The sequence below is a fragment of the Gossypium hirsutum genome, chromosome A03, assembly GCF_007990345.1.
Source record: "Gossypium hirsutum isolate 1008001.06 chromosome A03, Gossypium_hirsutum_v2.1, whole genome shotgun sequence".
Taxonomy (NCBI): Eukaryota; Viridiplantae; Streptophyta; class Magnoliopsida; order Malvales; family Malvaceae; genus Gossypium; species Gossypium hirsutum.
This window is the reverse complement of record NC_053426.1, coordinates 111510528-111524997: the sequence shown is the minus strand read 5'-3', so window position 1 is coordinate 111524997 and position 14470 is coordinate 111510528. Positions and strand designations below refer to the sequence as shown.

Here is a 14470-nt window from a genome sequence, read left to right as displayed (position 1 = left end):
ATATATTAAATTAAAGAGAATTAATCTTTCTGTTAAAAATTTTATCCCTTTGTTCCATTAAAAACTGATCCCTGTATGTTAGCACGAGATAAATGTAACATGTCCTATGTCGTTATCCGATTATTGCCAAGCTAATTTTTAACAGTACAATGAGGTGAAATTTTTTAACAAAAAAATCAAATTTACTCTTTGATCTAATATATAAGAACTGATTTGCCTTTTTTTTAATAGAAGAGACAAAATGCAATCCGAGTCTTAATATAGAGATCTCCATGTTACTTTTACCAATATATTTCAGTTGGAGAAAGGAATTCTTGCTTTGATTACGTGACATAATTTGAATAAAAGTGATATACGTTGGCATGGTGTCACCGTTGCATGCAATCCTTTCTTGTTTCGATAGCTTATCTCTTATCTCCAGCACACTGTGCCTACAAGGGTTAATCAGGATCTTGTAACGAAACAAGTGCTCAATTTTGCATCCCACGTCCGCAAGTAGTGGACCGATGCTGAAATCTCCGGGATCTTCGATCAAAATGATGAGTTTGGATCTTCTTCATCCGAGTCAAATTCAACCTGCAAGCAAGTTACAAGGGGGAAATGGCGTCACTATGCAGAGATCATAAATCACAAGTGACAATAACAAATATTAAAGCAACTCAATTAGCACTTAGCAACCCAATTGAGCCTTAACTTAGTTAGCACAGTTGCTGCTGCATTTAAGCGCAGATTTTCCTTCAATTTACGGGTTTTGGAAGGATTAAAATAGCACTTGGCAACATGTTTACACTATATTCAGGGGAAAAGAAGCTCACATTTTCATCTTTGTACCATTTACCATGACAATCACGTTTCCAACCTGCAGATGTAAACTTAAGTTCTCTCTCTCTACATTCCCGGAAATTCAGATGGTTCTGTATTAGCTTGTGGGATGTTTCATTCGAACAATTGTGATCCCGAGAGAAACCCAGTGTTGCATTTTTAACATCATTCTGTCTTGGTACCACTGTGTTGTGGTTTTCGTTTCTCGAGTCAACCTCGAGTCTTTTATTACCGAGTATCTCAGAAGCAGCCTTTTGTGCCATTTGGATCAATGGTTTGCTTTTGCTAGGTAAATGAGCATTTTGCTTGGTGGTACTCGAGTTAATAGAGGAAGTAGTTGAAGAGCCTTCCAAAGCTAGTCTCTTGTTTATTTTGTTTCGTCTCGTAAGTTCCTTTTCTTTCGCCTTCGACTTTGCAGCCAAATGACGTGATCCTTTGCAATGCATCTGCATAAATCACTTCAACAATCAAGAAAACAGGATAAACTATATTACAACCAGACAGGAAAGGAAAAAAAAAGTCTCAACTGAAGTTCAAATTTCGTAAGTAAACCTTAAAGTTTACGAGTTTGGTGCCTCAGAAACAACTTCCCCTACTCTTCCACCCAAAATCCCAGTGAAAAAAAGGAACAAAACAAAGTCCATATTCCCAATTCAAGCAAAACAGGCAAATAATTCAATCTAGAGAGAAAACATAGAAAGATGTATTCCATTCTCAAATGGCTACAGAGAAAAGGAAGTGACATAGTATGTTGATATTCCTACAACTAGAATTCGAGGACTATGAAAAATCATAAGAAAAACAACATAACATCATACACATATCCATATCCATATTCAACGTTAGACTCAAAACGTTAATGGGTTAATTGCACCGGATGTCCACAAACTATAACCCAAATTCTAAATTGGTCAAAAACTTTAAAACATTCTGATCGAATCTTCAAAGTATTTGTATCGTATCAATCAAGTGCTTCAGTCAACCTAACTATTACCTCGAGCAATAAAAACCAGCTCAAATACAACATGCAACACATTTAAAATACTTGTCTTAAATTGTAAACATGTATGTACTTACTATACAGACAGGCCCTATTAAATTTTATTAACACATCATATCCAAGCTATCCATGCAGGAAGCACACATGTGTTTTAATTAAGCACAACATAGTATCCGAACCAGAATTTAACACCCAAGTTGACGGCCAAGCTAAGGAAGGACATCATCAATACCATACCGATATTGCAAGGACTCAATTAAAATGTTTTGAAGTTTAAGGCCAATTTAGAATCAATTAACCCAAACATTAAGCATAACTAGAACAATTAGATAAAAAGGATTTTCTTCCTTCACTCTAAATTATCTTTCCCAATTCATGAAATTAAGCAACAAAAAAGCCATTCTAGTCAATTCCCAATAATCAACCTATCCTATATAAACTAAAATACCATCAATTCCCCCCCTAAAGTTCAATTAACATAATTATAAACATGGGTTTTTTACAATTTTGCAGAAAATTTTCATACGATAATAGAAGTATAGAAGTTAAAAAGAGTTAAATAAAAGCGAAGCTAAGCTTACCGAAAGCATGAGAGGAGTATCAAAGATGGGATTTTGAGGGCAGACAAGACAAGCGTATTTGCCAGAAGCGAGCTTCTTGTAAGAAGAGCCATGCCCATCATCAATTTCGATCCCTTCTAGAACAACTTCATCGATTCTTCTCTTTCGGTATTGTGCTTCTCTTCCCCAACTATCCCCTCCATACACACTCATTCTTCTTTTTCCCCCTTTTTTTCCGTTTTAAAATTTCCAAAGCTTTTTTCTCTTTGTTTCAACGCCGCCTCTTTGTCGGGGTGTTATTTAGAGGGGTTGATGGCCGGCCCGCTGCCCCTTAAATGTAAAATTTTCAATTTATGATTTATAAAATTTTAAATTAGTAACGGTAAAATTTCACTTTGACCCCCCAAAATAATAAAAAAAATTATTTAATCCTCTAAAAATTTTAAAGATAGTTATTAAAATAGAAAAAATTACATTTTTACTATCATAAACATATATAATTTAATTCCGAATCCAAAAAAAAAAATTCTGACTTCGCCCTTGTCGACCCGATGAAATTCGAGTCAGGTTTACCCTATCATATTAGTATACTTAATGATTCTCTAAATCTAACTCGACGAATCTAAAATTTGTCTAAATTCAATCATATTTATAAATAGATAACATTAATTTGTTTAGTCTTAAGTCCTTGTAGTTTTCTTAAATTTAAAATTTAGTCTCTATATTTTTAATTTTAAAAATTCAATCCCTCTACTTTTTAGTTTTTAAAATTCAAATTAAATCGTTAATACTATTAATTTTTTTTGTTAAATTCAGGTTTATTACAATGCTATTTTTTAGTTATATGACTACTAAATGAGCATATATTGACAAATTATACAAAATAATTTTAACAATGTTAACAATTAAATCTAAATTTTGAAATATGAAAAGTAGAACTAAATTCCTAGAAATAAAAGTATAGGGACTAAATTTAAATTTTAGAAAGAATACAAAAACTTATTGCATATTTTAACTAAATTTCAAACATAGGCATGTATAGTATATTATTGTATTATATTTTTATTTTTATTTGATATATAAATTATATGATATATGAAAATAAAATAAAATATTATAAAAATATAAAACGAGCCAAATCGAATGAAATTGGATTCAAACAAATTAGATTCAAACACTTAAACCCAACCCATATTTTAAACCAACTTATTTTATAAATCACTAAACTCAATAATCCTTCAAATCAAATTATTTGTATATTAACAACTGGAAAGATGACCCATCACTTAGGCATACTTTTGTCTCAAATTCATTGGGTCTATGCTTTCTTCCATCTTTTTTTTTTGGGGGGGGTAAAATTCTATAAAAGGTCCCTCTAATTTGATGTTATTATTCATTAATTTCTTCAAATTATTTGACATGACATTCTTTTTTAAGCATCGTTGATTTATGTCTTATTTATTATATTTTTATCACTCCCATTTGCCACCTCTAATCATAAAAAATATATATCCTTTTGAAAAAAAAAATTCTGCAGGCCCCAACCAAATATAAAAATGGCTTTATACATAAATTCATCCCTAAACTATAACTCAATTCCCAGATTGGTCCTTTCTTCTTTTTTCGAAAGTGACCCTAAACCATCAATTTTATCAGTTTACCCAAAAAGTACACGACAACATTGTTTAAAAAAACTACTTTTGACCCCTAAAAAAACTTTAAAAGATCAATCCGAGAATTGAAGCATATTTTAGGGGCTAATTTACAATAAAGCCAATAATAAAAGACTGATAAAAAAAGAAGGTAAAATTTCCATGACACCCAACTAAAAAGAAATTGTTCCATTGATACAAAAATTCTACACTTTTATTTTATACCAATTGTTTTAAGAAAAGGCCTAAAGGATCTTCTGAGGTAACTTTTTCATCATATCTTTTAATCTAAAAACAATTGGTTCAAGCCTCATATTATCACAGTACAGTTTTTGCTTGAAATGCTTCCATTTGAAACCTGATAAAATCAACATAAAACATTCAATTTCTAAGATTGTAGATAAGCCTTCACAGTTTCCAATTAGTTTCTCAAACAGTTTCACCAGAAAAGCAGACACGGAACATCTGTATACCATACCTACCTAGTATTTTGTACGAAAGGTAAGAGACTATCTTGCTATACGTAAAACAGCAAAAGGTTATTGGTTATCTGCACCTGCATTGTACATTCGCATATAACATCAGGTATCGTTCATGTCACAAGTGGAAATAAGAAAAACGAGCAAAGCCAAAACCAGCACACTCGACATACCGATTGAGTTTGGTTGGAACATCTTACGGTACCTCCTTCTCTCCTCGTTGCGTCGATCATTGATCTGTGCTCACCAAGTTTCGTTGCGTAAATACAATTTGTTTTATATATGTTTGAGATTGCCACAAGATAATATGAATTCGGTTTTATCTACCAACCTTTTTCATAGCAACAGCAAGCTCTTTCTTTATTCCACCTGAACGCAGAATACATGGCAAAGAGATAGTAAAAAGTCTCGATAAGTTCTAATGTTGACGACCAGATAACATTAACTATACTTCCTGGGAATCTCATAAACTTCTAAAAGGGAGAAAATCCAATACTAAGTTGATTACTGACCATCATTTGGCTCCAATTGCAAAGCTTTCTTGAAGCTTTCAACAGCAGCATCAACATCATTAAGTGCCATGTGTGCCTGGAAGATAATTATCACAATCATTAGGGCACGAATAAGCTTGAATTAACACAAAGTAAAGCATAAGAAAGATAACCGAAAAGGTAGCTTCCAAGGAAGGTCTACAGTATGCATCTCAACAAATTTTCCTGGAGAGATGATTAGCTTAAGACTGAATATAAGCTAAAGCCGCCAGCATCGAAGAGATTAAACTCGTTACCGACAAGAGACATACTAACCTGACCTTGCCGAAACAGGGCTTTCACGTTGTTATCTCCATCACGCATAGCAAATTCTGTGTCCAATAGTGCTCCTTTCAGATCCCCTAGTTTTAGTTTACAGGCCTAAAGCCGCATAATCCATAACGCAGTATAAAAAAAATGCAAGATAACTATGCTTAGTCCGAAAGACAAATAGAATAAACAATAACAGTCTACATTTAATCAACTCTAGGATAACAAGCTTAGGGGAATCAAGCTTACAGAGCTATTTGTGAATATCTGGGATTTCATTTTTCTCAAACTCGAAATCTTCTCTGCAAAGACACAACATAGTATATGCACGGTGAATCGAGAATCATACAATACAATACCCTTTAGAGAAAAGAAATGTAGTCACCTTCGTCGATGCCAGCTTTCTCCCAGCAGATATCTAGATATCGTAGAGCCTTCCTGTACTTTCTAAGAGCCATCTTATAGTCTTGCTTCTGTTAAGAACATTCATTAGCACAAACGAGAAACAATGAGCAATAAACTGATGAAGCACCATCAAGAGAGCACAATGCGGCAATGAACCGAATAATTCATTAACACATAAACCGATTACCTTATAATGTTCATTTCCAAAAGCCTTAATAGACTCTACAGCAGTCATCCACCAAGAGAGCTCGTTGGGGCTCTCATCAAGGTCAGCAGGCCAATCAGCATAAATATCGCCGTCATTGAAAAAATTTGATATCCCATCATCTGCCCCCCCAGGGATTTCTCCACAATCAGCAATTGTAACATCGACAGTGGGACAATCAGCTTCACCGGTTGTTACGTGTTCAATTGATCGAACAACTCCCATTCCTTTGACTACCTTACCAAACACAACATGTTTCCCATCTAAATGAGAAGTGCGAGTTGTCATGATGAAGAACTGAGATCCATTGGTATTAGGACCAGAATTTGCCATAGATAACATTCCTTTCCTTTCATGTTTCAATTCAAAATTTTCATCTTCGAATTTCAAACCGTAAATTGATTCTCCTCCAGTACCATCTCCAGCAGATATATCCCCACCTTGAACCATAAATCCTTTGATAACTCGATGAAAACGAACTCCCTGGAATAAGAATGGGAGAGATGATCATTTTTTATCCTAATACATAAAAACTAATGCTTCCAAATTGGAATGATGAGAGGAGAGAAAATGAGAGAGATGTGTATGTTAGTTCAAAATTATGCATTTTTCAAATGTTTTATTTTCTTTACTTTCATTTTTCGACTCTACCAAGCAGAATGCAAATAAAAACCTATGGAAAAAGAAGTTTATATTTTCCATCTTCCTATTTTTCTTCCCCTTCAATTTTCCAATTTTCTTTTCACTATACCAAGCAAAGCTTAAGGGTTTGCTTGATTTAGTGGAAAAAAATGAAGGATTGGAGGGAAAGGAAAAGTTGAAAGAAAATAAATTTTGAGTGTGTTTGGTAGGGGAAAAAACTGAGAGGAAAGAAAATAAAAGAGATGACAATTTTCCATCCTAATAGATAAAAATAAATCATTCCAAATTGGAACGATAAGAGCAGAGAAAATGTATGGAAGTTCAAAATTATGCATTTGTTAAAAATTTCATTTTCTTTCTCTTATTTTTCAAATCTGCTAAACAATAAATGGAAAGAAAATTATAATTTTTCTATCATTCCAACCAAAAAAATTATGGAAAGAAATTTTATATTTTCTATCTTCCTATTTTTGTACTCCTTCAATCTTCCAATTTTCTTTCCATTCTACCAAACAAAAGGAAAAAGCATCATAATACATATCTTAAAATCAAGAAAAATCAATTAACAAAATTCAATAAGCAACAACTATCACCAAATGCATACATACATATATTAAACTCAAGAAAAAAACTTATAGATCTCACTCCAAAGAAACTAATTCAAACAGTTAAAAACAAGTCAAATCTTCCATTCCAAGAATACAACCAGAAACAAATATATATATTCCCATGGCTTTGAACAAATCATTTAATATAACCATAAACCAAAATAAACCCAGATAAGCAAACCCCCCTACATCCAAAAATACCAACAAATAAAGAGAAAGAGAGAGGCAGAAGGACCTTATAGTGAAGAGGCACACCAGTGTTAGGACCAATGCCTTTTTCACCAGTACATAGAGCCCTGAAATTCTCTGCAGTTTTGGGTACTACATCATTGAACAGTTCAACTATTATTCTTCCTTCAAGCTCTTCTCCTATACTTATATCCAAATAACACCGTTGCCTCTTCATCATATTCCCAATGTATATCGCTCTCTAATGACTTTTAATTTTTCTCTCTGTTCTTGCTGATACAGTTTGTATGTTTTTATTTATATAAATATACATACAGCAAATTACCTAACTCTTTTATTTCTCTCTCTAGAGACTTCTCTTCATCTTCTCTGTAAAACCCTAATTCCGCTTCGTTCGTTTTAATTTTTTTTTTCTCCCCCAAAATTTTCAAATATAAAAATGGGGGTTGACCTTCTCTTTGGAGTTTGGGTAAGCATTTTGTCTGTACCTCTCTGTTTATTTGTTTTTTTCTTTGATGTATAATTTTTGGATAAATTACATTACTAGTCATCCGATTATGTTCTTTTTTCTTTTTTGGTCACCTTAACTATGAAAAGTTGTAAAATAGTCACTCAAATATTTAATTTTATATTTTTTGTCACGCAACTATTTTGAGTTTTGGTTATTTGCATTTTTACGTTAGTTGGCTGGTGAAAAAAAGAGAGACAAAATTGAATAGTTAATGACAATTTTGTAACTTTTCATATTTAAGTGATAAAAAAAACATAATTGGGTGACCTCTTCTGAAGTTTACCCATAATTTTTTAGTTTAAATTCAGGTTGATTACAATATTATTATTTTTAGTTACATAGCTACTAAGTGAGTAATGTTCCAGATTTAATGAAAATTTTTAACAGTAATAATAATCGGATCTGAATTTTAAATTTTGAAAAGTAAAAAATTAAATTCATAAAAATAAAAATATAAAAACTAAAATTTAAATTTCTAAAAAGTATAGAGACCGGTTGGACATTTTAATTTTTTTCGATAAGGAATAAAAATATGAATTGTCCAAAAATTAAACTTGTATTAATGTATAGTTTGTTTTTTTTTAAGGTTTAGTCTATGGTTTCTATCCTTATTATTACTATAATAAATTTAGAACTAAATTCACATGTTTACATGAGATGAGACTCAAACATAAAATCTCGAAGTTATAAAAAATTTTAATCTTAAAATCGGTATAAAGTTTTTTTTTTCAAACAATTAATATTATTATCTATTCGAGTTAGAATATTAGTATTGGTCTTTTTTTATCAATGCCCGTTTTAATTTATTATGTTAACGCGAATTTTTTTTTATGTTGGAAGGGCCATGTTTAAGAAAATTTCACATTTGAATCAAATTAGAATTTGCTTGGAGTATCAGTTCGAAAAAAGGCATTGGATCGATTGGTCTGAGAATCAATACGGACCAGTTGACCAGATTTTTTTATGAACTTTTAATAATTTATTTAATTAAACCAAACTAATCGATCGAACCAGTTCGACCACTTATCCAAATATGAAAAACTTGAAAAAATCACATTCACATTTTAGTTGAAATGATTAGCAGCCTTGACTATTTAGATTAACTTGAATCATTATAAAAGCATGGGAATCAAATTATAGAAATTAAATATCAAATCTTGAGTATAATAGAGGGACCAAAACTACAAATTGACATTGATTCCGTGACTTTTTTTATAATTCTTTGTATTTTCTTTTCAGGACACTATTTTTGTGGGTTTATAATTTTTACCCCCAAATTGCTGTCACTTCATCTTTGAAGTCTAGAACATCCATTGGCCATACCTTAATAAATTATTTTTCTATAATTTATGGTTGAATCATATAGATTTTATTTAAACCAAATATAATCTTAATTTATATTCTTGCTCAATTCCTAATTAATTTAATAATAAGTATGATAAATTGTAAAACTATTTATGAATTTTGGTCTAATATGCATTTTTATACAATAATTTTAATTTTATACAATTTTATACATAAATTTTTTATTTGATTCGATTCTCATAAATTATTAATACAAATATTAGTATAGTATCATTTTATGTTTATATATTGCATGCATTAATAATTATATTTATCAGGTATAAAAATAAATTGATATATTTATTTTTACAGATGTATACGATTGAATCAAAATTAAGATCTTATGTATACATTTGAACGGCAATCAAAATTTCATGTGTACAATTGCATAGATTTAAAGTTAATGTATAAAATTATACATTAGACCAAAATTTATATATAAATTTGATGTTTATCTCAATTCCATTATGAAAAATTAAAGTCATATCTATATTGAATTAAATTATTTAATTTAGTATTTGTAATTATCGCTTTTAACTAAAAAACTTGTAATGAAGTTTTTTTATGTGCAATAAAAGTCTTTCACTACAGCATCTATGGGTAAAAGTATTATGAAGACGTTTATATTAGGAGTCAAGTTACATTTGTTCTCTCTACTTAAAATATGGGAAAATTAGTCTTTATACATTATATCAATAAGCAGATTGGTTAATTCTGTGAAAAAATTCATTCATTTTTACTGTTAAAAACTACCGTAGCTGACAAAACAACTAGACAATTACATGTGACATGCCACATATAACTCATTTTGCACATATGAATCAATTTTTAACAGTAGAAATGGATGAAATTTTTAACAAAAATGATCAGTTTGCTCTTTGATTTAATGTATAGGGATTAATTTACTCATTTTTTATAGTAAAAATGACAAAATACAATCTCACTATTAGTGTAAAACATCCATGGTATTTTTACCTATATCGACACTAAACCAATTATAATTTATTTGAATAATGTTTCATTTGGCTAATTGACTAGAAAATATTGTTGTACTGTCGTTATCGTTTTGACATTAAAATTTTCACTTATTATCCAAATAGAACATTGTCAATAACCTTTTTACCCTGCAATTTAAAAAAAAAATTAATCTTCCATTTAAATTTTCATCTTTTTGGCTTTTAAATTAGTTTTTTTTGTTAAATCACCCTAAAATGAATGAAAAAATTTACATTTTTTAACTTTGTTGACTTGCATACACGTGGATGACACGTCAACATTTAATTAATTTTATAAATTTAAAAATTTATAAAAATTTATTTTTAAAATTAAAAAAATCATTAAACATTATATTTTTTAATATTTTAAATAAAATAATTAAATATTGACATGTCATCTATGTGCCAATCCACGTGTATGATATGTCGACAAAGTTACCAAACATTAATTTTTCTATTTATTTTGGGATGATTTGACAAAAAAATATAATTTTAAAGACTAAAAAAGGCGAAAAATAAAACGAATGACTAAAATGATTCTTTTTATAAAACTGGAGGGCCAAAAAATCATTATACCTTATTATAACATTGTTAAATATGTCAATGGTAACAGAAAAAATAATGTGTAGTGCTACTATGTTGTCCTCAAAGTGGCCCCACACGACATAAATATAAAACAATGTTTAACCAAATTTCAATTGGGGTGGCGGTGGTAGTAGTGGCGGTGATGGCGATGATGGTGGTGGTGGATGATTTTCAAATGACAACTTGCAGCCACTTATATCCAATGATCATGCTTCATGATGGCCTGCATTTTGGGTATGTTAAAATTGATTCCATGTGTGTATTGATATTTTAGGATAATTATTTTATACGCTATCGTTGAAAGGAAAATATAGGTTAGATCGATTTTTCAATTTAATCTCTATTAATTTCGAAAGTAAACAATTAAAGATAAATAATCACAAATTTAATACCTTTCATCAATTGTACATAATATTGATTAGTATAATAACGAATCTAGCTCTCAATATTTACATATTTTATCAATTTAATATTGATTCTAAAAAATTTTAATAAATTTAACCTCAATATTTATAAATTTACACAAACGTTTAGGGCAAAATTTGTTAGATCAGGACTACATTGACAAAATGGGTACACATTCAGGGCTAAGTTTATTATTATATTAATCAAAATTACGTAAAACGCTATAATTAATTGTCTTCAGTAGCTCACTTTTGAAATTCACAGGAATTAGATTGCTTCGATTTTGTTGAAATAGACCTATTTACTCAATTTCAAAATTGAAAGAGATTAAAGAGATACTTTTACGAAAAGAATTATAAATGGGTTTACGATGCTATTATGTGTATTTTTTTTGTTTTATAAATATATATATGTATATATGACAATATTTTAAATTAAATTATAGTTTTTTTATTTCACGTATAATGTATAAAATAATTACTCCATATTTTATTAAATCACTTAATTGACTAAAGAAAAGTTGTGGGGTTTTTGAGAATGAGAAGATGAGGCAATTATATTGATAGTTTTGATTAAAAAGTAAAAATTGGATAGAAAGAAATCTTTCATCAACACCCACCCATGGGACCTTAGAAAAGGATTGATTGATGATTATTACTTTTTTATTTAATTTGATTTTTTTTTATTTTATAAATATTGAGAAATTTTTTTATTATTTTGACATGTGAATTTTTTTTTATTTTATAAAAATTGAAGAGTTATTTTTTTAATAAATTCTTTAAGGTTTTGATCATATATACTCTTTTTGAAAAGATACCTAGAATTATCTATACTCTTTCTCTAATCCATAAATTGGAGGATAATACACTTCAACGCACCCACGTCCTCCTGCATTGATAACAATATTCATACCAATCAAACTAAAACTCAATTGGCAAATTAAAGAGTTAGTTCAATTGAGTAATATTATTCCATGCCTTAAATCACTAACTTAGAAATAACATGTCAACAATTTATACGAAAGAAATTAGTAAAAATTAGGAATTTAGTTGGGTATATTTTTAAATTTTTATAAAACACGAAACTATATTTTGATGAAGTGAAATATAGAAATTAATTTTCAATTTTTTTTTTGGTAAAATAGAGAACTAACTTCATACTGAAAGCGATTGAGTATTAGTTCAATTGGTATGAGAATTGTTGCAAATGTAGGAAGACGTGAGTTCGATTGCACTGAAACGTATTATCTCCTATTTATGAGTTGGTGAGTGACTATGGATAATTCTAAGCATTGTGTAAAAAATATATATATATATAATCCAAAGAGAAAAGATCATAAAAAAAATCATATAAAAAATTCATAAAAAAACAAAGTGAAAAGAAATATATGATTCATATTATATACTAATGAAAATGTTTGAAATGGGCCAACATGAAAGCCCAATTTTCAGCTCCCAAAGCCCATCAACCCAGCAACAGGTTTGTAATTTTATTATTTTGGGTACAATTGGACTAGTTCGGTTTGGATAAATTTATTTTTATGAAAGTGTTACGGAGAGTTAAATTGTACTTACTAAAAAATAAGTGAATTAATCGCCACCCTATATTTGATTTGATTATCGGATATAAATATATGATATCGTATTTTATTGTCAAAATAATTCATGTCAAATAATACTAAAATTCATATAAGTAAATTACAAATACATATCAATCATAATCTAATCAGTTAAGATTTAGGTTGAGTCTAATACGAGATTAGGAATCAAATCCAAATTCTTTTTTTTTAAGTTTTAACAACATATTCGAGATAGGCCTCTTTATAAATTTTGAAAATTTTCTTTGATATTTACAAGTCTCGAGGAAATGAAGTTCATGCCTCGAGATAAATTGTTAAATTGCTTATATTTTTACTAATATTTTGTATATTAATTTTTTAATTTTTATAAACTAAGGTGATGAAATTCATAAATAAATTTTAAAAAATAAAGTAGAATCAATCGTGATCATTGCAAAAATTTCTTATAATATTTTTTATATCGAATCGATGATCGAATTACTTAATTATTAATTTATGGGTTTGGTTAATTCGATTCAATAGTTGGTTGAATCTATTTGTATATTAAAAAAAATACTACAAACTGATAATAATAATAATTGAGTTTCACTCCTACTTTCATGTTGCTTTTGTCCTTTAATTCGAGTACCTTTCTTCACTCTTTTCTTCCTTGATTTCTTGATGAGTATCCTCTATAGGAACCGTCACAACCGGCGCCTCCCGCGGCGGAGAAATGTCGGGTCGACCGTCAAGGCAAGAAGAGCACTTCCTCTCGACCCAACTTTCACAATCATACGATGGAGCATGGCCCATGATACGACGGCGGCCTGAACACAGTCTCCCGATCATTGCAGCAATGATACCGAGGATTGTGATCACTGTAAGAACGGCTATGACAGGTCCAACCGACCCTTGACCCTTATGAACCGTGTAGGCTTGTTGGGTCACTCCTCCATATGGTGGTGGTGGTGATTGCTGCTCTAATGGTGTAGAAGACATCAGCAAAAGGAAGAGAAATTTTATTTATGAATAAATGTAAATATTTGAAGGGTTTTTTTTTCTTAATTAATTTATGGTGGGTTTTTATAGGGTTTAAGCTTCTTAGTTTGTAATAAGAATATTGGATGAAAATGAAAATGGTGACTGATTTATTGGGGTTTTGCTTATTGGACAAGTTTAGTGTCATGAAAATGAAAATTAAAAAGTCAATTAAAAAGGAAAAAAAAAGTTGATTGGGCATGGAGGAGAGATAAACATCATGTTATTGAAAAGGAAGTCATACTGATTGAATCGTAGTTGAAGTGATATAGTTATTACTGTAACAATAACGAGAACATAGATAGAACATGTTTAAATATGTTTTTCTTAAATTTAAAAGATTGAGAGAGCTATAGGTAGAAGTAGATATTGTATAAAAAAAGTATTTGAGTTATTTTCTATATTTATTCTAATTAGTTAGAGTTAGATTTGTTTATAGGTTGGGCCGAGCTTGAATAAATTTTTTTATACTTTGACTTGATTAAGTTGGAATTCAATATAAATAATAAAATATATAAAATATTAATATACACATATTTTATTATCTTTTGAATTGTGAAACGAGTTTTATGGGTAGGTTGGGTTGGGCTGGAAATGGGCTTAGGCTTGAAAATTTTTTGGAGCTGAGTCACAGCTCGGCCATCAACAGATCTAATTAAAATTTAGTTGTTA

At 29.8% G+C, this 14470-nt stretch overlaps 3 protein-coding genes across 4 annotated transcripts; all 3 read right to left on the bottom strand.

The window, feature by feature from the left end:
- Positions 1-200: 200 nt before the first annotated feature.
- Positions 201-2715, bottom strand: LOC107927839 (sodium channel modifier 1). The gene is made up of 3 exons (XM_016858965.2): positions 2404-2715; positions 816-1268; positions 201-576 (listed from the first exon to the last, which is right to left on the bottom strand). Exons 1-3 carry the CDS (start codon positions 2593-2595, stop codon positions 532-534), a joined length of 690 nt encoding a protein of 229 aa, XP_016714454.1. The 5' UTR covers positions 2596-2715; the 3' UTR covers positions 201-531.
- A 1493-nt stretch (positions 2716-4208) lies between these two features.
- On the bottom strand, positions 4209-7833 carry LOC107928012 (peptidyl-prolyl cis-trans isomerase CYP40). Of its 2 annotated transcripts, XM_016859171.2 has the most exons (10): positions 7409-7833; positions 5906-6406; positions 5699-5786; positions 5563-5615; positions 5320-5424; positions 5026-5101; positions 4845-4882; positions 4687-4750; positions 4517-4590; positions 4209-4392 (listed from the first exon to the last, which is right to left on the bottom strand). In XM_016859171.2, exons 1-9 carry the CDS (start codon positions 7580-7582, stop codon positions 4574-4576), a joined length of 1116 nt encoding a protein of 371 aa, XP_016714660.2. In that variant the 5' UTR covers positions 7583-7833; the 3' UTR covers positions 4209-4392; positions 4517-4573. The 2 variants fall into 2 exon arrangements, with proteins under 2 accessions (XP_016714660.2, XP_040958340.1); XM_041102406.1 differs by lacking the exons at positions 4209-4392; positions 4517-4590; positions 4687-4750 and having other exon boundaries at positions 4852-4882; positions 5320-5375; positions 7409-7822.
- Positions 7834-13241: 5408 nt separating this feature from the next.
- LOC121222237 (uncharacterized) lies at positions 13242-13898 on the bottom strand. The gene has a single exon (XM_041102400.1). It carries the CDS (start codon positions 13757-13759, stop codon positions 13397-13399), a length of 363 nt encoding a protein of 120 aa, XP_040958334.1. The 5' UTR covers positions 13760-13898; the 3' UTR covers positions 13242-13396.
- Positions 13899-14470: the final 572 nt, after the last annotated feature.